At 36.8% G+C, this 27107-nt stretch overlaps 1 protein-coding gene across 3 annotated transcripts in view; it reads right to left on the bottom strand.

Annotated features, from left to right (window-relative positions):
* CACNA2D3 (calcium voltage-gated channel auxiliary subunit alpha2delta 3) overlaps nt 1-27107 on the bottom strand; it is a 547059-nt gene that overhangs the window by 289846 nt on the left and 230106 nt on the right. For all 3 annotated transcript variants that reach the window (XM_072420933.1, XM_072420932.1, XM_072420934.1), the window contains 4 exons: nt 16407-16538; nt 13724-13784; nt 13495-13645; nt 9372-9446 (listed from right to left, as the gene is read on the bottom strand). In XM_072420933.1, coding sequence (XP_072277034.1) covers nt 9372-9446; nt 13495-13645; nt 13724-13784; nt 16407-16538 — 419 coding nt within the window. The remainder of the gene's footprint in view (nt 1-9371; nt 9447-13494; nt 13646-13723; nt 13785-16406; nt 16539-27107) is intronic.

The raw sequence follows: 27107 nt of genomic DNA on the forward strand, positions 1-27107 counted from the left end.
CAAATCAGAAATATCATTAAATGTCAAGGCATCATACGGGTCCCTTAGAAAAATATATGTTCTACTTTATAAATAGGGCTACGTCACACACAATTCCATCAACCAAATCACAGGTAAGCAAAAATCTTTTTTTTAAGGCCAATTGCATTCCTGGATAGTTTCTAATAAATATATACCTGTTTAGGCAGGCAAAACGATGTCTGATGATTGACAAATCATGAATGACAATTAATAAAGCATAAGTAGAGATGAACGAATCTGTCAAAAATTCAACTCTGAAAAATCCTGTCTGCATTTTCAGTCTGACAGCCTTTTTTATATTTTAAACTATTTCTTGAATTAAAATTTTAATAAAGGAATTGGTTAGCAGATCTTGGTTGTTGTGGTGGGTTTAGGTATATTCTAGCATGTTCTTGTCTTGTTTGTGTGTTAGTTGGTTTTGCACTAATTAGACATTGCCAAGTTTGCCTTAGTTGAGATAAGGTTTATTGATTGGAATTTCTTTTGACCTGTAAAAAATACATAGAACAATGCCCTCTATTAGAAGAATAAAATACATTTGGTTTACTACTGAGTCTTCTTGATGAGTGAAAACTGCCTGGATTTTGCCAAGTCACATTGATATTTAACCACTTTCATGGGTATTATTTTATTTAATTGTTTTTCTGAGTCAGCTCAGAGATCAGAAATATGGTTCAAAATGCGGATCACAAGTTGTCCATAACAGAATTACAAACCCTTTCACAGGTATAACGATCTGTATATAAGAATTACAACTGTATTTTACTGCTTGCCTAAATATCAGCTTTAGAAAGTTATAGTTCCTTTTATGTGCAATGGTTGATTCCAATCCAGCAGCAAATGGAACAGTTTAATGTTCTTGCTGACCTACTAAACATGGCTCGCACAGCAAAATACTCCCATAGCCACAAGGCAAGCAAAGGCTTAGCTTATCTACAGAAGAACTGAAGTCATAAAAAGCGTTAAGCTCTTTAAGCAAATAGTATTTCACTAAACCAAATTCAAAACAACAAACGTATAATTAAGTAGGGCACTTATGGCAAGGACTTAGACTGCAGCGCAGTGATTAACAGCAAATGAAAGAAGTCAGTGAAAAGTTAAATTGTCATTTATCAAGGATTGTAGAACATTTTTGTATGTATTCAGAAAATGACTACAAAGTGTGACAGTGGTTCTAAAGGTCTGCTAACCCTTCACAAGTAGCAATGAGCCAGTTGTATTTATGAGGCTTTGCGAAAGTGGGAACTGATAGTCATTGAACCTGTGCTACCTGTGTGATACACCTAGACGGCACCAGGCTTACATGAATTCTCCTTGCTGCACTTATTCACCTTTCTTCTATTCTCCAGAAAGGGAAGAAGGTGTCCTAAGTAAGTTCTTAGTTTATCTAAGTTTATTTAGTCTATCAAAAGTTTTAAACAGGTAAAGATGTCTGATCTTCTATATCTGAGGATTTGTATTCCTTTCTGGCAGCTGAACAGAAGTGGAAAGTCGAGAGTAAAGACGTTTCTATGAGCTACTAACAAATGGAGCATTAAAGAAAACCTGTTGCTTTGCTTTGTATATCACCATAAGGAGAGCCTGGTTATAGACAGTAGGGTTATAATTACTTTTGTATTTTTAATTAATCATAGTGCTGTGTGTTCATATAACATAAGGTAAAGTAGAAGTTTGTAAATATAAAAACCCTTTATAAAATATTACTACCTCCAGATTGTTACATTGCTCAATTTAAAAAATATAAATACTGCTTATGTATTTAAAAAAAAAACGTGGTACTACATCCCCCACTTCCAAGCACTACCAAGATGCCAACCCTTGATCTTATGTTATTCTATTAGGAGAGCAGCAAGTGTGTTAAGTTGCTATTAGTGCTGAGTGCCAATAAGGCACTGAATCAGTTTTACAGGGCTAATCTCTTTAGCCCCACGTTTGTCCCAAAAATCGAATGGTGCCATGGGGGGTTGGGGCATGAGGTGTACGGCAATGTGCAGAAATTTGGCTGGAGAGGATAAAAAATCAGTTGTGGCTTGTGCTACTGAAGAAGGTAAGCAGAACACAACAGAAAGGCGAAACAACTCCTTTTTGAATATTAGGCAGCTAGGGTGGTAGGTTTTGTGCAGTTTAGCTCAGGGTTAGGCGAATGTATTTTTTTTAATTGACCAGCTGTATAATGGATGGGGTTATTTTTTAAAATGCCTGTGCATGGTCCCAGTTTACCAGTAGCCAAAGGCTATTATACTCCCACACTGCTATACCCTGGCACCTGATTCCACTTCTACTTCTAGTACCTTGTGTTTAGGGATGGGGGTAAACAGAAGATTAATTGGGTGCAGCACACATAGAAGTGTATACGTATTGTTCCAGTATTGGGTAAAAAGAACACCAGAGCCTTCAACCTGACACCTTTTACACCTGCGGTGGTTGGCTACTCTGAGATGCCTGGCAAACTGCTTTCCTTCCGAAAACCGGGCTGCAGGTAAACACATTTGAATTTGGCTACCGCTAATGCCACTGTGCAGCTCTTTCAAAAGCAACCAAAAGACTGAAAGTGACTGCAAAAAAAAAATGGTTCCCCATTGTTACCTATTACTTGAATGGGGGAGGTTGGGATCATGGAGTCTGCAGCTCAATGTTAGTATGCATTGACCTTTAATGTCAAACAGCAGAAAGACAAATGGTTTTGTTACATAAGGGAGAATAATCAAGGAACTAGTGGAGAGAAAAGGAAATGTTACAGAAAAAAGAGAAGCGATAGGGAGAACATAACAGGATATAAGTCCTTTTATACTCTGGCACTCTGAAACAATTTACCTTATCTCTATACAAAGATGTGCTGATGAAGGAGCCCCCTTTAAACCCCAAAATACAACCCTCCTTTGATTATTAAGGAGCTAGGCTTGTTTTACACAATGCATAAATAAACATCTGAACAAAAAACATTATTGAACTGAAGCCTTCCTTTTTTTCTAACCCTGGTAACATTTTGCCAGAAGCCCTTGTGTGTAAAAATCCTAACCCAAATGCTGACACTCTACGTAAAAGAGCAGGTCATAAACCCAAGTTGGTGTACAATTTGCTGAAATAAAAGAGAACATGTTTCCCATGTAGGTGTCAATGTTAACGCTGATTAAAAAGGTCAGCATCAAAGCAGAATCATGTATGAGACATAGCGAAAAACATGATTACTGTTGTTTCACTAAAGGATTACCATTTTGTACAGTGTGGCTTCCGGGCATATACCATGAGGACAGTATTATCTGCTAGAATCCAATTCCCTTTTCTGTTGAAGGGTAACCGACAGCTTTGCAACATAATGTCCCTCTTCATTACATCTCGCAGGAATAAATGTATTGAAATGCTCAGCGTACTGTAGGAATATATCTAATAAAACGCTTAAATTTGTTTTGTGTACAGAATTGTATCCAAAATGGCTTTTCACGGACTATGAATTTTAATGAAGATGCTTTTACGTTTTTCCCCCAACTTGCTGGCAAGCAGATGCTGGTAGGCGACACTGAAGAAATGGTGACTTAATGACATGTTTTTCTTTTTCCACTACTAGTCTTACAAAGAGATCTTTCCCATCAATTTTACTCCTGATTTTCCGTTGTTCTTTGAAATGGATGTTCCGCTAAAGTAGAGATCAGTTGCACTTTTTGGTTTCCATTCGTGTACATCTAACATAAACAAGGGCTCTGTGTAATGTTCCCGAGCTCAGGAGAACGCTGTAGGTAACTGGTTGTGACGAAGAAAACGATGGACAATTTGGCTACATTTGGAAATACTTTCACAGCTGTGATTCTGAATGGTATTCGGAGATATATCAAAAGCACAGAATAATGAAATGTATTAAAGCACGATGAAAGGTGCTGAGGTATTTCTGCAAATATCATGCAACTTTACAATGCTCTCTGTTACAGGAGAACTCAACACTCTGGTTACAGGCACTTTAGGAATGTTCTGTCTGAAAGGGTTCTGAAACACTCCGACTTTTTTTAAGTTTTTGTCTGAGTGGGGATGGCTTTAAACCTCCAGCTGATTTTAGGAGGCTTATTTTAAAAAAGTGGAGAAAATGTTAAGAGAAAATGAAATTTTTTTCCCTGGTGATCTGGCATCATCCAAGGAGAGTAGAAGTATTATAATTTCTCTAATGTGGTGATCATAAACTTTATTCAACTGAATGAAGTAAATGATTGACATTTTTGAAAGCACATACATGGCCCATTAACTTTCCTTGCAAATCATGGCAAACGTAGTGCCACCACTCTCCACTAAGTACTATGGAGATCACCACTAATATACCTCCATTTTTTAAAGAGAGAATTTATAACTTTTACCTAAAAATAACTTTTTATTTTTAAATCTGGCAGATTTAAACTTTTTAAGTTTAAAAATAACTTTTCTTGCAAATCATGGCAAACGTAGTGCCACCACTCTCCACTAAGTACTATGGAGATCACCACTATTATACCTCCATTTTTTAAAGAGAGAACACATCACCACTTTATAAGGATCCATGGAGATCACCATTGTTTTACAAATGTGATCCCTAATATCATGTGTCCAGGAAAAGAAGCTTTCCCCTCACTCATCGGACGTGAGAATCAATAATCAATATCCATTTTGGGGACATAGACACCCACATAATCCTTTGTGAACTTTTAGATGGAAAAAAACTGATTCTAAAAACTGTAATAGGTATCTCTTTGGTGAAGGAAATACTTTAAATGAAGTACAATATCCCTGGCAAGACAGCTTTAAATAGGCCCACAATGGTGCTTTTTGGGTCACAATAAAAAAGAGTTTGAGTTCAAACAAGATTTTAATGTTTTTGGCAAACAATTTGATCTTTTTTGTTTTTTTATTTTTTTTTAACAAAGATAAATGAAACCTCATTTTCAGAACCAGAGTTAATTCTCTATATATCATCAGCTTTATATGCACCAAATCTCCATAATAAGAACTTTGCACCTTTTGCCTACTCCTAAGGGATTTTTCTGACCAAAAAAGCCATTATCACAACGAGCTTCAAGGTGAGGAAACAGAGGTGTCATCTCACACAGATTCAATGTACCTGCTGGTGATTCTAGTACTGCAGAATAAACATGTCAGTGTTTTTCTGTGTTTAGTAATTGTATTATCATTGGAGAAACTTGATAGTCGGATCTCAAATAATAATTAATATTGCCAACATTCCAGTGGGATGAAGACATATAAACTAAACTACATAAGTGGGACTTTCAAGGCAGTTCACACACAATGGTAAATTTTGTAAACAACAATTTTTATTGTACTACCAAATATGAAACAGATATCTTAATCATCATATATAAAAAGGTCTAAAATATCACCACCTAAGACAATATGGTAGGTCTGTTTCATAGACCCCAAGTTAAAACTTTTTCAACAAAACAAAGTTTCAGAGTTATTGCGATATTATTACATTTCTTTTGACAATCCCACGCGTTGCATGCTTATTTGTATTGTACCTCTAGTGCACGCAAGCTATTGATGATCTGTACATAAAAAATCCCTGATGAAGCGGAGTTTCTCTGCGAAAAGCATCAGATTGTCAAAAAAACTGTAATAATATCACAATAAGTCTGAACCTTTGTTTTGTTGAAAACGTTTTAATTTAGGGTCTATGAAACACACCTACCATATTGTCTTAGGTGGTGTGAAATCAGACCTTTTTTTATATGATGATTAAAATATCTGTTTTATATTTGGTATTACAATAAAAACTGCTGTTTACAAAATTTACCTACATTGTATGTGAACTGCCTTAAAAGTCGCACTTATGTAGTTTGGTTTATAATTGTATTATCATAGACAAAAGTCCATCAAACAGTATGAACAAATATGACAATAAAAATTTACATTAAAAAAATGTCTACTACAAAAAACTACAACCGAGCAGATTGTTCAGTCCTATATAGAAGTAAGTATGAGAAGGAAACATGGAGGGATGAACAGGAAGAGTCCTTGTCCTTGTTACCGCAATCAATTGTGTAGTGACCCAGCATGACAAATCTTTAAACAACCTTTTGGGACAGTCACACTCATCCTAGATTTTCTTGAAATGGGATCATGAGCGGGAATGCCTCTGACATTCTGGCAACAATTCCCCCGAACTTCCGATGGGTCCGCGAAATTTCGGCGAACCGATTTCGCGAATTCCATTGAAATGCAGGTTCCCACGCTCCCTGGACTGTACTTATAATTGAAACTACAGCCCAGGGAGCATTGCAACCTGCGGTCACAGCTGATTGGAGGCACGCAAGTGGCTCCAATCAGCTGGGACTGCAGGCAAACTCCAGATGAACTTTCAATAGAGTTTCTCTATTGAGAGTTCATCTGAGTTCAGTTTCCACGGTCACTGGGCTGTACTTATCACTGATAAGTAAAGCCCAGTGACCGTGGGAACCTGCGGTCACAGCTGATTGGAGGCACGCGGGTGCTTCCAATCATCTGTGACTGCAGGCAAACTTCAGATGAACTCTCGATGGAGTGAGAGAACACCACCTCATGGTTAATCTCAAGGCCGTTCTCGCTTACATGTTCTGTAAGCAAGAAAGGCCCAATTCGCCACAAAGTAAAAATTAAAATTAAATATGTATCCCTCATCCCTAATCACAAGCAGTCTTTCCTATGGAGATTTAAATATGAAAAATGTTCTACTACAGGGAGGGAGATCCAGCAAAAAAAGAGATGACTTCCATTTGTCTCCAAAATCCACAAAATACAGCCAATATGTTATATGAATGTTCATAAGCTAACTCTATTTGTACCAGTAGACTCATATATCCATTAATTTCAGATTTAGGTTCTATTCCCACCTTTTCTTTATTTGAAATATAAAATGTAAGCATAAAAAGTAATCATAAATTCACCAACAAATAAGGTCTATGTTTCGCTTAGGAAACACAATGAGCCGAAAACAATTCAAATGGGTTTTTCTTGAGGAGCAATGTGGCAGAAAAGTTATTATCTTGATGCAAAGTGTTGTGTGATGCTTTTTAACCAAAGAATGAATTGGTCAAAATAAATAAATAAAAAGGGGGATTTGTGTTTCATTACGGAGACCCTCTACCTTTTACAGCTTCTTGAGGTAGATATCACTCTTTCACACATCCATTCGCACATCCACACTGTGTCATGTTGGCTCCACAGTCTCTTCCTACGGGGTCCTTAGGTAAAGAATATGTTATGCTTCTCAAACAGTTAACTGAATATTAGAATAAAATTAAGGATTCAAATTTTGGTACATGATGGTCCCATATGAGATACACTTCTTAACCACCTGTCACTAATTTATAAAATTGCAGATAAAAGGTCAGGAAAATCACATATTTACAAAAACATACGCGTTTTTCCTTTCCATTAATCAGTTTTTAGTTTCTTGGAACTTTTTAGAAAAATGTCATTCCCTTAATCTTAACCCCATCTATCCTTGTTTGTAAAATTTCTCTCCTATTCTGGGAGACTGTAATTCCTTTCTGTGCTGGCCCAGTTTGTCCACCCATCCTTTGCGTCCAAAATATTTCATGTGGGTGCCAAGGGATAAACAATGGGGAATATAGAGCAGGTGCAAAGAGGATTTAGGGGATGTCTTGAGCCATTGCTGATTGACCTACCATCTTAAGATACCTGGAAAGTTCCAGTCCCAACACTATTTGGCCAGAATAATAAAGCAATTTATTTAGATGTCTGACTCCCACAATGAGGGAAGTATATTACCTTAATCCTTCAAAAAGTTTTTTTTAGCAAGGGTTCCTTTAGCCCTGTAAATCATTTCTAGAGTTCCTTAAAGCAGAACTAAACTTTACCTATATGTGTTCCATTGAATCTTCCTTTTCTTCTTCCCCACCAGAGATGATCTTTGACCATCATGATTGGCCATGCAAGGATGATGTAACTCCTGTGCAGGTGAGTGGAAGTTCATCTATCCCCGGGAAACCCAAGGGAAGCCAGGATTGCTGAGTTTCCTTACCAACTACCATTGAGCTGTGAACAGTCATATTTTTTGACATTTTTCCAGTATAATCAGGCGCGTTCAATAAATTACTACAGAAGGCACCTTGCCTGTACTTTTTCTGCAATAACCACCTGCCTAATCCTGTATTATATACAGGTAGTCCCTGAGCTAAGGACATCCGACATACAAGAGACTCCTAGATACGAACAAGGCTTCCCTGCTGCTCGTGTGCAGAACAGAGGCTTGATGGGGGGGTGTTTGCATGACTTGCAGAAGAAGTCTTTTGCTGCTCTGCAAGCTCTTAATGACTAGGCTCTATAAAGTTTTTTTTTGCTTTGTTTGTGATAAACTTAATAATATGTTGAGACAAACATCTGTCCTAATTGCATTTATTGAAATAATGTACCTGTTCCGACTTACATACAAATTCAACTTAAGAACAAACCTACAGTTCCTATTTCATATGTAACCCCGGAGACTACCTGTATATAATATAATATATTTATTATATTATAAGGGTAAAAAATTGATAAACTTTGGAATAGAATTTTCCTTGGTTGACAGATTTGAGTTTGCTGGGGGTGCTGATATCACATCCTTTGGATGTTTCAAAATGCATTTTTTAGGTGAATACCATCCTTATAATACATGAAATACTCATAAAAAGATTTTACTTTTTGGTAAATTATCTGCCAACAATCGAAAGAACTTTAGGCAGAAGAGACACTGTAAGCTTCTAATAAAAACCTTTGAAATTTACCTAAATGCTGAATGCCTTCACAGCCAATATCAATTTTTGACCTCAAAATGTATGCTTTTATTGGACAGGTACAAATTTCTACTCCAGCATTTCCTGGAGCTATGTCAAAGGAGAGGGGACCAATAGTAATAAAGAGGGAAACTCCAAATTATACCCATGTTTTTGGAAATTGGATGTTTAACAAGATCATATACGTGTGATGGTCAGGTCTTTATTTTCTTTAAGCCACACATTTTTTTATATTCCTTATTACCTATTTCCCTCTCTGCCTTAAATGTTGTCTTCCATTAGTTATCATTGTTACCATTTATATCCAACAGACATCCACACATCTATTACCAAAACCCTTTCAATAACAATGTAATACAAAATAAGCTAATCCTATCCCACTAAAACCCCATTAAATATGTTTGATTAGTTCAGGAAAATAACACAATCAAATTGTTCCACATATACTAAATGAAAACACTTTAAATTAAATCATTTATGCTGCAAATATTCCTTGCACTCAGCTGCATTTTACATTATTAGCGGTAATTTTGGTAATATTGTTTTTGTTTTTTCTTAGAAATTATTATATTTTCAATTTTCATACCCAATTAGTCTTACCTCTTTGTTGTTTCTGTCAGCTTGCACTAAAGTTCCATTCAGGCAAGGTTCTACATATTGAATTTCTTCATTATACTGTTGGGAAAATATAGAGAGAGATACTGTTACCAGGGCTTCTATGTAGGTGAGGGCAGACATACAAATCTTACAACTTTCTGGGTTGGATCATATGGCCCTTTTAAATATATGTAGTAAGTGGCTGAACAGTGTTATGTGATGTAATATAATGTAATATAAGGCTGACTAACAGTCCTTAGATGTTGTGGCTGTACATATAGAAAGATAGGTAGATAGATAGATAGATAGATAGATAGATAGATAGATAGATAGATAGATAGATACTTTGTTCATTGATATATCCTTGTTTGCTGTATTATGTGTTTAATATAAAGTCCTGAACTTAATGCCTCAGACAACTTCCTCTGAAGCAGACAAATAAAGGCGAAACGCGTCAGACCATGAGTCTAAACACACAGATCATATTCAGCCTCTAAACAATCTCCAATCTATTTATTTACCAGTGGAAATAGAAGTTTAAATAGAAAATTTTTGCTAATAAAGAACTACAACTTTACTATGACTTTATTTACCTAGTATTGGTTTATGCTTGAATAAAACAAATTGAATGACTTGAATGCCAAAATAAAAAAAAATATCCTTTTTACTTGTTATTGACTACAAGAGAAACAAATTCCTTTTCTAACATACATATTTCTATAAATAGATATATCTTATATATTTTCTTTTGTTTTTTTTTAGTATGTTTACCTTGTGATTCATATTTAGTAAACCTGTGATGTTAACCTAATTACCCAGATAACTAATTTCTATAAACTAAATAACACATCTCATGTAAATTCTGATTATTGGCTGTGTTAGAGAAGAATAAAAACAATAAAAAGATATGGAATTTTCATTGTAATTAAGTTTCACATTATTAATGTAATTAAAGATTAATAAGAGAGATATTTGACCTAATGAGACACTTTAAATATCTCCAGAGCCAATATTTTAGCTTAGTTTAGAAAATTGCTTGTGCTATGATAATAGTAAAAAATGATAACATGTATCATAATTGGTAACACATGCTGAGTTATCTGAGGTACAGGATTCTGTATTGTAATTATAGGTCAAGTGCCTAAATGTACTATCTGCATGAAACACGGTCTATTTGAGTGTACACACGCGAGTTTTCTCCTAGACTTCAAAAACATACCTATAGCTTAAAGAGTATGTAAATCTGAACAATACACTTCCCCTATTTGCTTCCCTTTGGTCTGGTAACTATACAATCAAAGCATTTTGGGTATATCTGTTCAATAAGTGCAAAAAATAATATACTTGTTGACTGTCGGAAATGTTGTGAGTCGATAACATCTTGAGCTCTTTGTTTCTACTAATTGTTATTATTGTACGCTGTTCGCTAAGAACCTCTATCATCTATTTTATGGAGATGTTCTATATGAAGAGTAAATGCTGTCAACCAGGAACAGGAAATGTGTTATTAGCAGTATCACCAAGTGACCATTAAGAACCATTAATAGGAAACTAATACAACCAGCATTTCTAAAGACTGGAAAGCTGCATCTATTTCTTCTTGGGTTCATATGCACTTTAAATGTATTCCGGACAAACTGCTAAATGCAGGGTTGAAACAATTATCTAAACATAGATTTATACATATATCGCTCAAGCAACGGACTGGAATCAGCAGTGTAGATCTGGTAGATGTTTTTTTTTGCCAAGTAAAGGTTTCTTGACCGTTTGAAGCAAGTAGACCAATTCAGCAGGTAATTGAAAAAGCCAGGGTGTACATACCATTTGTGTAGACTGTAAAATGGCCCAGTAGGGGCAAATATATTATATGTAAACTAGGCTGGTCCTGGGATCTTGGTAATGTTCACTGTGTGATCCCATTTGTATGTTGGACCAGGAGAGAGTTAAGGGTGCAAAAGTCTACTCTGAAGATGTCTATCTATCTAAGGGCCATTTGTTGAGTTTCACCACTGGAAAGATGCTTCCAGTGCTTTATGTTTCATAAAAACTACAGAGCTATTTCAGGGTTGTGGTTGACTGTGGTTGAGTTCAATCACTATCAATCACCCACCCAACAGGTCCCATTCAACTTAATGGGAAAGGTTGGGAACCATTTTGTGCATGCATTTGCACGAGAATGTGGTGGATTGTGGCATGGTTCCACTTCTGGACGTGTGGTTGCTTTTTCTTCCCTGGAGGAAGAACCGCACCTCAGCTTCACTCAACATGTGATTGTCGTACTTTGCGGTTGAAAGCATTGCTGTTGAAGAGGGGCTGCTGAAAGTCTGAAAGGAGCGTAAAAGAATATCAGGAGTGATTGTGAATAAAACTGGTAATGTGACTCAATCTTTGCAGGGCTAAGAAAGCTAGGCGGAAAGATGCTCTGGTTGAGCTGTTAGTGAACAGATGTCAGGAAAAAGAAGGGCCAATATATCCTTGTGTTAGAAACTTCTATGCCAGGGGTGTCAAACTCTGGCCCGCAAGGTCATGTTGTCTGGCCCCGAAGATTTGGGAAAATGAATGGCATCTGGCCCGCCTGCCCACCAATGCCTTCTACAGCGAGTTATGCCGCTATCACAACTCACGGCATCACTCGTGTCCACATAGTTCTATAGACGCAAGTAATGCCAGGAACTGCAGTCCTGGCATCACTCGCGTCTTGCATCTATGAAACAGCTGTCTGCTTATGCGGCTCCACATTGGGCTGTTCCAGAGACGCAAGTAATGCTGGGAATTGAAGTGCCAGCATCACTTGTCTTTTGTTTCTCTTCTGAGACCGGTCGCTATTCCTAGCTCACAGCAGGAGAAATAAAATTACTCAGATCTGTAGGAAACAAAAAATAAAGTAAAAGGTAATCATCTGTGTGAAATGTGTGAAACCATCAAAAAGAGATGTCACTCTTTTCTGTCTCTTTTGAAAATAACTTTCTTTTTCTTTTCTAACAGGAGTTTTGAGGATATCAGATATGAACACATAATTTATACATGTGTAACATTCATTTCAATGTCAATTGATTATTAACATTCATGCCATCTTTATTCAAATCTATTCAAGAACTTTAGCTAGAGGCCAATTAGTGCTTACATTGCATTGCCAAGTATTTTCTTTTATTATTACACAGTATTTATATAGCACCATCATATTACATAGCACTGTACAATGTCCATAGTTGTGTCACTAACTGTCCCTCAAAGGAGCTCACAATCTAATGTCCCTACCATAGACATATGTCATTAATGTAGTCCAAGGTCATTTTTTTAGGGAGAAGCCAATTAACCTCACTGCATGTTTTTGGGATGTAGGAGGAAACCCACGCAGACACGGGGAGAACCTGCAAACTCTATGATATTGTACTGACTGGGAATCAAACCTGAGACCTAGCGCTGCAAAGGCCGGAGTGCTAACCTCTGAGCCACTGTGCTTGTTCCAGATTGCATGTTACCTCTTTGTTTCCATATAAAAATGTTTTATATTTAACGCAAAGGAATTACTTCCTATTTTTTAAATAAATTTCAAGTTTGGCCCACGACTTGGTCTGAGTTTTTAATTTCAGCCCTCTGTGTATTTGAGTTTGACACCCCTGTTCTATGCCATGACAACATTTTGACACAAAGTAGTCAAAAAGACCTAAAAAAGCCCCTTATTGAGCGTTCTGATTCTTTGATGTGTCCTGTTTGTGATGCTTAACCCTAACATAAATACATCTCAATTATATAAAACCTGGAAACATCTTTAAGATACAAAAATACTAATCTTGTCTTAACTTCAGTTTGTGTTTCTTAGCTTTAACTGCGGTTTTGCACCTTTTTCTAAATAATACTCAGAGAGTAATAATTACTGGCCTGAAACAGCTAGGAGTATTGTTCTTTGTGATGCTTACTGAGGCGCTTGTCAATGGGACCTTTGAAAGAAGTACAAGAGTTGAACTTATCACTTAAATTAATATTGACTGAATGCAGAAACAAGAGCATCTGAAGTGCTGACATCGCTCAATGGCGTCCTGCAGGTGTCCACACGCATCCAGTTAAAAGGTTGCACAGGAGAGGGATGTTAAAAGAAGACTACAAAGAAACAAAGCCAACGTACAGCAATTATGTTGAAGAAGTCATCATCTCCAAGGGTGTCCAGTATCGAGGATACAGTCTGCTTTGCAATTGTTAAACGAAGACCTTTCATGCTCCCACTGACATCAACTAAAATCACCACGTCTTTCGGAGAGGTAGCTGCTTGAATATACCTGTATTAAGAAAAAACATTTTTAGATTATTTTCCCGCAGAGGAGGTAAATACAGCTACCGTACAATAGGTGACCTACCATTTTCGGTTTCGGCAGTCAAATGCGATAACGCCATTTTCATCTGGCTCCCATTTAATACCTGATAAAAAAAGAAGACAATTTAAAACCATAATAGAAAAGTCTATTATTACCTATTCAAATTTTATTATTATTATTATTATTATTATTAAACAGGATTTATATAGCGCCAACATATTTTACGCAGAGCTGTACATTAGATAGGGGTTGCAAATTATAGATGAATACAGACAGTGACACAGGAGGAAAGGACCCTGCCCCAAAGAGCTTACAATCAATAAATAACAATAAATCAAAGAATAATATTGTAGTCTTGAGAATAATTACATTTCAGAAAAGAAAGTGCATGATTTATTGTATGTCAGGCTTTTCACTGGTGGAGAACTACAAGCAAAGCTAGATTAACCATACTGGCCATTACAGCAGCAGGAAAAGCAGAAATCAACAGAATTGTGTCCTGTTTGAAAGATTTGCATTCATATTCCTGCTCTGGTGACAAGTCTGTGTTTTGGATGCATCTATACTATTAGTCTCAGTTATTGTCACCAGAAGAAATGTATATACCTAAGATAAACGTGCCTTAATCCTGGTCAGTCTACACTTGTCTGCAAGTTTTGGGTGTTTGCTTGTTGTGTTTTTACATACACTATAAAACTTGAGAAATAAAGAAGGCTGTAATTGCCAACCTGCTTTTGTAAATATATTACTTCCAAAAACATGTCATTAGGTGTAATTACTTGTCCCCAAAATTGACTAAAGATTGTGTTAATGACATATGACTATAGTAGGGACATTGGATTGTGATCTCTGAGGGACAGCTAGTGACATGACTATGGACCTAAAGCGCCAAGTAATATGTTGGCGCTATATAAATACTGTGTGTGTGTAATGGGTATAGCATGGCTCAGCCAGTCTGGCTGCTGTCAGCCATAATATACCTGTTAATGACAGATACAATATTTCCCAGCCATGTTGGCACTGTACAAATAGTGAATGTTATTATTAATAATAATAATATTATTAATAATAAATTGTTCTACCCTGGCTAATATATCGACATAATGTGCTCTATACTTTGAGTCTCTGATCTGCATCAAGTAGGAAATCAGGTCAGAAAGTCATGGAAAGCTCTTATGTTATACTTTTTCTGCATCCTAAAATAATGAAGACAACTGAGTCAGCAAGTCAGCCAGGCAACTAGCATTGTGAGTGTTCAGCTAGTGTCTCTATTTCTTTAAGTATCCTTTAAGTATTGATTAAATGTGAACTCTAAGCAGTTATTAAAAAAACAGGATTAATGCAGCTCTGTATTTTAATTTAAACATTTAATACTATTACATATTTAATCACTAATCAGCTTTTTTGCAGTCTCTGTCAGAAGGCAGAGGGTTGATGATGCCCATCAGACTAAAAATGTTTAGTGTCAGAAAAGAAGTAACGTTGGCAATGCACTAGTAAAGGTTGAACAAAAATAGGGTATTCTTAAGGTATTCTCAAGGTATAATTGGCCTGATTTATTAAAGCTCTCCAAGGCTGGAGAAGGTACGCTTTCCATCAGTGAAGCTGGGTGATCCAGCAACCTGGAATAGATTTTCATTTGCTATTTGTTAGCAAATGTTTTCAATCTTGGCCCAGATCCATTCCAGGTTTGCTGGATCACCCAGCTTCACTGATAAAAGTGTACCTTCTCCAGCTTTGGAGAGCTTTGGAGGGCCTAATTATTGAACCTTGATCAGGTTCAACAAACAGGGTACACTTCTCGCTGTTTACAAAAACAGAATGACTCTGCTGAATAATATGTATTCCTCATCATTAGTATGATTGTTTTTTAGGTGAAAGAACAGAGGAATCCAGCAGTGTCACCAAATCAGAAGGCTCAATAGGATGGTTTTATCAGGCAAAGGGGGACGCAAGGCAAGCGGTATCTGCTACACTGTTTTTGGGTAATTTAAAGTGCTTTGTGAATTCATTTTTATATATTAAACATAAATAATACCAAAACATATATGACTAAAAAGCAAACTATAATTGAATCAAACCCCTTATGGTTTTGCTTTATGGGATTCAAACCTGTTCTTTAAACTTTATAGTTGTGTATTGTTTTTATTGTCGCCCTGGAGTATCCCTAGAGTTTTCTCACATTTTTCAGTAATTACAAAAAAAAAGTCTCTAATGGAATAAAACAATTGAAATTATAATAACAACAACAAAGACCTAATAATAACAACAAAGACCTAACAAAATGCTAATTCTTTTTGCTCTGCCGCTCTGTTAGATAGAATTACTTGGCTTCCTGTCTTAGTTAACACACAGTAAATATTATTATGTCTTGCTGGCAGTAACAAATGCCGGGCATCAAATAAAGCCTGGCAGAGGTTATTCTGCTTCCTTCTCTTTCCAATGTGAAAAGTGCAGTTTGTACTGTAATCTATACACTAAGGATGTTACTGACATGCCTCGGACCACATGGCACATTTACAAAATCATATGGTGTAAGAAAGATAACAAAGTATGGACAATGATGATACAGTGCAAACACTGGAGCTGTCACTGCGATGAAGCATGGCATTTTTTATTATTGTACAATAGAGTTTATCAGTGCAACCAGAATGTTTTCTTTAGAGAGTTGTTATAATCAATAATGTCATACAAAGTATTGACATCCTTTTACTAGATTCCTTACCTGGATACTGCCGAAAAAAACCTTTCGCACTTCCAAAATATTGCCAAATGAGGGAGGGATCCCGGTCAAAGTTGTCAACAAACACTTTGTTTAATGATTCCGACCAGTATATTCCATTCACAATTTCAGGATCTTAAAAAGAAGAAAACATTTACAGGAATCATCACTGATCTTTTTTTATATTGCTGGAATTCTAAGAATATTGAAATTAGTAAAATCAATTTAGGTCAGGTTTTAGATCTACTTGTGGCTTGCTTTATATCCTCTACAGAAGGCAATGGGGCAAATTTACTAAAGGTGTTTAAGCTGTTCACAGTGTGCTATTAACCTTACAATAATACTATATTATAATATATTATAATAATATTAAAAAATATAATGAAAATTCGATTTGCAAGTAAATAACAATTATGTGCAAAGAAAAAAAAAATATATATATATAAAAAAAAGAAAAAACATGATTTTAGTCTGTGCATGTTTTGATGATTGCAGGTCACCTCATTTATAAGGCTAATTAAAAATGTCCTTATTTTTATTTGTTACATGAACAGCGAATGTTTCCTTAGTAAACGCACCCTAATACAACTGCAGATAATACAAAGAATACAATATTTTAAATCTGAAAATTGTTTAAATGATCAGTGTTAGAAATTTAGAATTGCAGTCTATTTATTACAGTTTCTCTTAAAGCTTCTTACACATGAAAAATGATTGCCGACTGGGAAAATTTAACATGTGTACATTGGTCCCCTGTTTTTGTTCATCAATTCACCTTGGCAAATTGATAAGGAAGGATCAGGAAGGACCACTGTGCATTTTTATGAAGGAAAGCACAATGGGGTGCCGCTCGCTGGTCCTCATTCCCCTCTCTATAGAACAGAACAGCTGTGTGTACAGAGCTCAAAAGTTGTTACTGGAAACAATCAGGAAATATCATTTATCTGATCTGTACAGGGCTTCAATTCCAGTTTTCTTATTGTATATAAATATGTGGGAATATTAGGTGAATGTTGTATAAATCTTTGTTAAACACCTACTAAATTCCCCATTATTAATTGATGCAGGTATGGACTAGAATTAGCAAAGCCACAGGAAATGGGTTGTTGAATTGCAGGAAAGGATTTTGCTTTAGGTGAATGTTAAGGTTCAATGTATTACATGAGCCCAGGGGTTCTCCAGGTCCACAGGAAACTAGTTGAGTATTCACAATCCTACAAGCTCAACAATGTGTCTGTATTTCGACCTTAACGTCTGATCAGTTTTGATTACCTCCCCTGCCGGTTTCTCTTGTCATTAGTTTAATAGTAAGGAAAAAACAAATTAAAATGTATTGCATCCTGTAATTAGTCAAATAATTAAAATATATGTTATGAAATATTGATGTGGCATACCATAACTGCATGTCTGATTTAATAAATGTATGTTATGAATTATATTCTGTAGTGAGTATATGGACCAAAATATTTGTGCATAATAGTTGCTTAGCTCCTTTCCTCAGTTTAATCTAAATAAATTTCACTTTAACCTCCAAGGCGGTCTGAGTATATAAGTATTTTTAAATGTCAAAGCAGTACAATTCACATTTAAAAATACTTACTATTTTAAATTTCCCGCCTGGTCCCGCACCCCAGCCACACGCTCCCGCCCCCTAGCCGCACGCTTACACGTCCCATGCCTCCCCAGCATCTACATCGCTAGGCCACACAGATGCCAGGAGGGCATCGCCAGGGAACTGAAAATTAACCCCGAGCCACACTCGAGATTACCGCCAGGGAGGTTAAGATGCCTTAGGTGCCCCTTTCCTCTACAACAGTACATTTACCCTTTGGGCCAGATTTAATAAAACTCTCCAAGGCTGGAGAGGTTACACTTTCATCAGTGAAGCTGGGTGATCCAGCAAACCTGGAAGGGATCAGGTCCAGGATTGAAAACATTTGCTGACAAATAGCAAATTACTTTGAAGAAATCCATTCCAGGTTTGCTGGATGACCCAGCTTCAATGATATATCATCTTTAGCCTTGGAAAGCTTTAATAAAACAGGATCATTGAGTTTGTATTAGTTTTAATTCATTTTAGTTTACACTTTCATTTTGTTTTGAAGCATTGGCACACAGCTAAGTGTCATAAAAATCAATGGCCCACAATAGATGGTTCACTGGTTTTTTGGCTGGTGACTGGGAAAGAGGGGGGGGATTGGCAGTGCCTTTAATTTGAGCTTCAGTCCAGGGCATATATATGACTTTTAGAATATAAAGGATATTTTAAAGGATCTATTGGGGCCATTAGAATCAGAATTAAGTCTTTACATGTTACTGTACAAGCCTGATGACCTTTAAAAGTGAACCAATAAATGCATTGTAAGGCCCTGGTCCAGCCAGTCCCCCAACCTAACACCGCACTCCTTGCCTATAGCAAGCTCCCACTCAGCCTCAGGAGGGTAGTTGCGCCGTGCCAGCACACGGTTGCCCCCCCAAGACTTAGTACACAAGGGATGGTGTCTGGCAAAGGACTGACAGAGGACTAAGTGAAAACAAAAAACAAAACAGACCAGACCAGAAAACAAAACCAGGTCATTAACAGGTAATCTGTCCATCAGACAATGTATACAAGGAAAGACAAAAGCAAAGTCAGGGTCACAGGCAAAGGGTTAGTCCAGGCAGCATAAACTCACAGGGTTAGAAACAGAGAAGGTCAGCAGTATATTGTATGAATTCACACTTCAGCAGTAAGTCAGCCCAGCGTAACACCGCAACAGGTACTGTGGTCTGGGAGCAGAGAGGCTCTAAAATCCCAGCAGCCAATGACTGTGCAGGACAGACTTAGTACCTAATCTGCCCCAAATTCCCCTTCAGCTGTGTAAAGCCTCAAAGTGTGTGCTAGGGATGCTGATAAAATACATCTCAGGCTACACGGCTAAAGGAATGCAGGGGCTGCTGGTATTTCTTTGTTCTCCTTACTGCTGATGGCACACAGGACAGGATCACCAGCATGATAAGCTTCTCCTAACATGCTTAGATTGCTTAGAAAGACCAGGTCCCTTCGCCCTGTGAAAATGACTGGCTTTTGGTAGTTAGAAAATGTACCTAATACATTTTATACCAACCTTAAAGTCAACACTGCACTTAGACAAAGGTGATAATACAGCTGCCCTTACAGATCGAACCTGGGGAATTCAGAGCTGTCCCAGAAGCTACCTACAAACAGATGTTCCTACACTCACCTGGTGTGTCTACTCTTGAAATTCAAGGTACTCATCATTCCCCAAGAACCTCCCTGAAAATATATAGATATTACGCCCTACCTATAAAAGCTAAAGGTAACATACAGTATATAAATAAAATATATTGTAAGGGCCTGGTCATCACCAGCATCTCCAGACACCGGTCCCCCAATCTAATGACCCACTCTTCACCTAAAGCAAGCCCCCGCTCATCCTCGGGAGACTGGTTGCGTCTCCCATCACTCGGTTGCCCCCAGGACTTACTGTGCAAGAGATGGTGTCTGGGAATGGGCTAGCAGCAAGCCAGGAGCCAACAGATAGCAGTACCAAGATTCCAACAGAGCCAAAGGCCTAACAACAGAGCACGGCCTAACAATGGATGCTGGGGATGCCGATAAAATACAACAGGCTGCACTCCTGAAGGGAAGCAGGGGCTGCTGGTATCTTAGTTCTCCTGGCTGCTGCACATGGCATTGCTGGACAGAACAAACAGTGTTTTATACCACGATGGTGCACAGCACTGAGTCGGACAGATGAGCATTTCCAAACATATATATTCCAACTTTTTAGCTTAAAGGCTATTGATTCTCACAGTGGGGATGGGGCCCTGATATTATAAATGAAATCGGCATTGTGTCTGCATTTAGTATCTTTTACTCTGACCTATCCCTAATTATTTATGTTAGCTAATTAAAAAATGATTTCTAAAAAATGAGTTTAAACAGATTTAATAAATACATATTCTGCTTTACCTGATAAGTACTGTGCTGTATATGAAAAAGAAAAATTGCTGTTCCACCCTGTAGAGCTCTTACAATACTCAATGTTTCTTGGCTTCCAAGAACCATCAAATATGTTTGACATTCCTTTTAGAAAATATTGGAGGGGCTTTTCAGTGCAAGGAGATAAATGGACCCGGCTTGTGTGAGGTGATCAAAATTCACTGGAGACAATTTATTATTAATTATTGGCTGGATTTCTGTTTATTTTGCCACAATTTCTAAAATCTGTTTAAAATGCCTCTGGGAATTTTCCATGACCTAGTCTGGCATAATATGAGCATTATTTCAATAGAACAAGTTCCAGTTCATGGAACACATATTAGTGAATAGTTATTAAACCTAAAAAAAAAAAAAAATATTAGGACCTGAGGTGCACATTATATCCATGTATTCCAAGATAATATGGTTGAAAAACATTCTCAAAATGACATCATGAAAAGTAAATATAAATAATAGAGAAATTAAACATTAACAGAACAGAAAGTTTGTAGTAATGTATCCATAACTAAAACTCGCCAGTCGACAATTACTTCTGTTACCCTCAAACCATTTCACTAAACTACATGTGGACATATTTAGTAATGCGATGATGATAAAAATGCTACAACCCAAAGCAACCAATCAGAATTTAAATTACAGAAATCATATTTATATTTTAATATTTGTGCTGGCATGGTACACATCGTCCATCATTCTTTGTCTTATTTTTCTTGTTTCTTTCTTTCAGCTTTTTTTAATAAGAATTTTATACTAAGTGTTTATATGGGGAAATTTAGAATAGTTTTTAAAAAGAGAAGGAACAGGTTAAATTACTTTGTCAAGCTTTTATAGCTGTGTATCCCTGTTGGGGAGATTTCACTTATAGGACTAATTTGTCTTGATAGCCATTGTCAGTGAGTCAGAAAGTTAGGGGAAATCCCAATTTTTAGAGTTGTCACTAGTATAATTATCCAATGGGGACACTTGTTCCTGTGAATGCATTGTGCCGAACTGCTTAGGAAGGTTGGGGTGCCATTCCAAAAAAAAAAACAGAACACAATGTGAATAATTCCTTATGGTTTTGCTTTATGGTACTTTTGGCATTCTTTGGTTTATTTCTGTGCCCTGTGGTAATGTAAAACAATGTTAAAAGTGGATAATAAAATATTATACCATATTTCCTAAAAACAGATAAAATAATATATGTCTAAAACTACATTATTCTTATTGCTATCATGGATGTAATGAGATGTTATGTTTTAGGTATATCTATGCCCAACCATATACAATATAACAATATAGGGAGATTCTGTGCATTTCTGACATGTGGCCTAAAAAACAAGAACTTTCACAAATTTGGCAAGGATGCTGGGCTTCAGTGGCATAGCTAGAGACCTACGAGCTGCGGAATTGGGACTTGGGCCCCCCTTCCATGGCAATACTGCACCGCTGCTGTTGGCATTCTTGCTACAAATTTTTAGGCCTCCGTGCTAATTTACCTTAGTGACCCTTTCACCTTTTAAATTATAGTGTCCCCCTTCACACTTAGATCCCACTCACAACAAAGTCATATTTCACATGAGTCTCCCTACTTTTCATCACATATTGCCCTTTTACACCAGTCCCCCAACTCACATTAGTTTCTACAAGAATACATCTAAGTCCTATTTACATCAGTGACTTCCTTTACATCAGAGATCCCCTTTAGATCAGAATGTGGCCCCATGAAAAAAGTGCCACCTTTACTTAAGGAGTCCTCTTTATATCAGAGTCCTACATCTACACTATAAGCCCCACAGACTTCCTTTAGCACAGACCCCTAGCATCTCACCTATGACTGTAACTTCACCAGCCACTAACTGGTTTCTACTGAGCCAGCATAGGGGTTCTGCAACTTTTGGGCTAGAACACCAGGGTATGCCACTGCAAACTACATGGTAAAATGCTGGAACTGCATTCCTATTAACAAATGGCACCAGTTATTACGTGTCTCACAACTAACCTCAGCACACTTTGGGATCAGCCCCCAAGATAAAACCTACAGGTATATGAGTATCTGCTATGATCTAAATTCCAGAAAACAGCAAGTTTTAAACAGCTCTAAATTCCAACATCTTATAAAAAAGCCAAATAACTTTGTCAGTGAACCGGGGAAGATACGTCAAAACTGAAAATTAAAAGTTAAGTGAAGCGTTCTAGTTTTTAACTCAGCAGCTGGGTATAGTAAAAGTTGGTATTATTAACTAAGGCCATATTCTGGGAGTGTTACATTCCCTCTACCTGCCAATGCCGGGGTTCAAGTCCTTTTCTTTCACAGTTCATAGTCACAAATGAAAACTGTATAGAAATGCTGGCAGGTTTAGTATCCCTGAGAATGTGCAATAGTCATTCCTTTCCCCAGCTAAATCATCAAGCACCTGCATTGGGTTTTTATGTGTTTTATAATACTGCAAACTGGATCAATTCTTGGTTCCAATGAATTAATCCTCACTATACATGTCAATTATACCTCTTTGGGGTTTATCCAGCAAAAGAAGGTTCTGGATTATGAGTTTTAGGATTTTGCTTAGGTTTCATAACTCCTCCAAACCCCACAGTGCTATACTGAGCCGCCATGCTAAAGTATATGAAAAAACATTTTTTTTTAAATAAAGTAATTGAAGGTTAGAACAACATTTAGAATTTTGTTGCTGTCCATTAGATAGATTTCCTTTTTACTTCATGTCCTATAGACACGACATTGTGCGTAAAATCCAATTTTAGACAGTTGTTATTGAAACAAATATTGTTAATAGAATTTTTCCATTCTAATCCTGTTCTGGTATCAACTAAAATATCTGGATGCATTCTTTATTTCACCGGACCAATAGTCACCTGTGCAGCCGGGGCTGCCGGTTTTTGCCAGGATCCTTACTGTTTTGCAGCTTGCAATAAGAGCAAATACATTATGCCGCCTGGCATCTAGATTCACACATTATGGTTGTGGAGAAAATAATCACTATGCAACGTGCAGGACCAACAGAAGAATAATTATGGTGAAAAATAGTAAAAGTCATAAATAAATAGCAATACATTCTTAATCCACTACAATTGTCAGAAAACAAAATGAAAAGTTTAACTTTAAAAAAATGTGGTAGTTATGGATCCACTAGCCCCCTGCTTATGTTAATGATGTATTATAAGGGATCATCACTTTTTTAATAATTTCGCCATCCTCAGCTCATCTAAGAAAATACCTTCCTTCCCGATCCAGCAATTTATTTTTTTTGGTAAAAGTTGTATGAGACATTTTTTAATATTGTGTATATGTTCTGTGGCCCGAATTATCTCAACCCACAAGCTGTACTTATGGTGGACTTTACCAGTTCCTCAGAAAACAGCTCACCAATATAAATAAATGGGACAGTGGCCTTCCAGAATTAGGTTTGCTTGAATGTAGTGAATGGTATTATGCCATGGAATTGCACTTGAGGGGGATATTTATTAGTACTGTATTAGTACTATTATTATTAGTAGTATTATTAGTATTATTAACTATTATTAGTACTACCAAAGTTGTCCTTTGAACACCAGAAAATCATGCTTCAGCATTCCAAAAAAACTATTAAAAGGAGAATCATTGCACCACTAGATGAACTATTTATGTATACAAGATAATTCTCATAAAGGGGATTAATATGATTTTTCCTTATGGGTCATACATGCAGTTTATGTATGACATGTAAGTCATGTAGCTGCCTTCCTCCAAACTCTTGCCGCAGTATTTCTGTGAGTATGATAAAATAGGAGAGCCACCAATTTCAAAAGTTTAAAAAGAATGGCTCTATTACTCGAAAGATGGAAAAAGCAACGATCATTAGAAAAAAATGTTTCCACGGCCTCTAGGAAAGTTTCCTATGTCTACCTGTGTATCTACAGATCTGTCTGTATATATCTATCTATCATATAAAACAGAAGATTACCTACCAACATAAAAAAAGAGCAAATCTTTCCAATCATTTTATTATTTACACAAACAGTGTCAAGGCTTTGTGCTGCTGGCTAGATTGATTTTGATTATCGGTAAAATGTAATAAAAACACTTTGTCAAGCACAACAATGACAGGGGCATAAAATATATCTAGCAGTAATAGTGTGAATGTTTGTTCCAATTTACTAGCTGTCATTCTCTGCACTGGTCATGAGATGCATGACTGTGAGATTAGAGGGGACGTGAAACTAACTCATTCATAGCCTAATGCACTTAGATGACTTATAGAAACAAAGGAGGAAACCAATTCACCACAAGCTCATATCACCCTCTGGATCAGATTTTTCAAACAGCAATATGTTCTGGAGAGGTTTTTATGCAAACATTCCTCTAGTTTATGCCAAAAAATTAAATACAGAGGGAAAACAAAAAACAACAAAAACAACCAATTCTTATATATCTGTTTTAGGTGTAAAGAAAGATTTAGGCTACAACAATTCTTGTGAGACTAGAGTAGTGTTCTTTTTAACAAGGGAATACCTCTGCAATAACTTTTAGGTCTTCAGGGAACCTCTTTTAAAATTCTAGATCCCCAGCTCACAGTATCTTAGTGTGGTGATCAGTAGGAAGAATGCCTCTTACATTGCTGGCACTTGGGAAGAACAATATTACCCTTACAGATAGCCAAAAATATCATTGTTATCAGATAAACTGACCTGAGAGACACAAATTGCTCATTGTTCGAGGAACCCCTAGCAACCTCGGGAGGAACCTTATGGTTTCACAGAACCCTGTTTTTAAAAAAGTCGAGCTATTTGGTGGCTTTATAATGCATGGACATGTTACTCTATCTTGTTGTGCTGATCAACGGAGACATTGAAAATAAAACGGCAATGAAAGGTGCAGAAATGTGTTCCCTTTTTCAAGGACAATATACTTGCTCACAAGACAATGGATAATTTAAAAAAATTAGGGCTATGAGTGTATATACCACCCACCCTACTCAACAGATCCTGCTCCATTTGGCCCCCTTTCTCTACTAGAATCCTCTTCTGTCCTTTCTAGGGTAATGTGAATAAACGGAATCATTGCATTGCTCTTCACAAGGCTATCTCAGAACATTGTGGCCAAGGACTTGCCAAGGAACCACAGGCTTCTGCATGGCTTGCAAATATGAAAGGCCCATATGGTATCCTACTGAGTGGGTGAGATCTTTTCTTGGACAGGACACAGTTTGGTGTCACTAGAGGTTAATATTTGATCTTCTCCATGATGTCCAGGTGGGTCTCCACCACTCAAGGGTTGCCTGCTCCTCCTCTAGGTTGTCTTCTTGGTTAGACCAATAATTTTTCAGCACACCAGTAGAGAATTATTTATCAATTCATTTAGAAACCATACATTTTGAAAAGCATGTAAGACAGTGGCAGTTGAGATACCTGTGTTGTCTAGAATAATCTTTTGTCCCGTCCAAGCGGGAATTTTACTTTATGCTAGTAATAATGATTCAAATATTTGCATTGATAGTAATACAATGTTATACATTAAATCTAATTAATTACAAAGCAACTTCCTTATTCCTCATTTAGTTCTGATTTATGTTATGACAATACAGAAGAATTATTAGACAAAACATCCTAAAACTCTAATTTGAACCTACTCTTTACTATAACCTGTACTGAGGTCATAAGAACTTGGCAGCTGTGTCCATTACTAAGCACTGGTTAAGTAGCTATGACTGTAAAGCCCTGACATTAACACAGACAAATACAAACTCAAATTAAAATGAACATACATGCTTACAAATACAAAGAAAAATGGTAATAGTTGCTTATTTATCAAGACGTATTCCTATGACATGAAGCCGTTTTCTTTCAACAAATGAATTTGCACATTTGTATACAGGATATCTTCTGGAGTCAGCAGGGTGTGGTCCTCAGGAAATGTCCAGAGTGTAATATTATTATAGCCCTGATCAAGAGATATGAGCCTGACATATCTTCCATTGAAGAATTCCGTAACATGGAAATTGGAATTGCTACTCGAAGAGTCAGACACTGCTGATCTTTATAAGAACAAAGACATGGCTCTCACATAGACTGGGAATAGGATCTGCCATGCATGTCTTGAGTAAAACCAGATGGAGAAGCAAAGAGTTCTCTATTTCTTTGTCTGGAAGCCAAGAAGTATAAAGCACGGAGCAACATTGTATGACAACAGCCTTTGCAAACTTGGCCTTGGACTTAGGTCCCAACTATCCACTGACAAGCAAGAAATAAACAGCTTTTGTGAATAGAAGCAGTCTGTGGGAAAATTCACCTTGTTAGACTCAATAGAAATATGGGTTGACCCATGGTTAAGGTATTGCTGTTTTTCTGCAAGCTAGTGATCACATTAGTAAGATGACGTTTGCTGGCCAAGCTTGCAATAACTTGGGTATACCATTCACCTATTCTGAGTTATATAGCTGTCATGACATCACTGTATCACAAAGTTCATATAGGGATACATCAAACAAATCCACAGATTGCCCATTCATAGATTTTTTTAACTTTCCTGCTATTGATGCTTTTGTCAAGACGATGCAACTCCTGTACACATATTATATGGCCCCAGCCAATCTTGTACCTTATGGCAAAAAAAACTTCTAGGGGTAGAATTTGCATTAATTGCAATTAAAGTTAAACTCTACATTAATTCTCTCCCTAGCATGTACTTATCGTGTCCTCCCTTCACTTCTTCACTTTTAGGC

This window comes from Pyxicephalus adspersus, chromosome 8, assembly GCF_032062135.1.
Source record: "Pyxicephalus adspersus chromosome 8, UCB_Pads_2.0, whole genome shotgun sequence".
Lineage (NCBI taxonomy): Eukaryota > Metazoa > Chordata > Amphibia > Anura > Pyxicephalidae > Pyxicephalus > Pyxicephalus adspersus.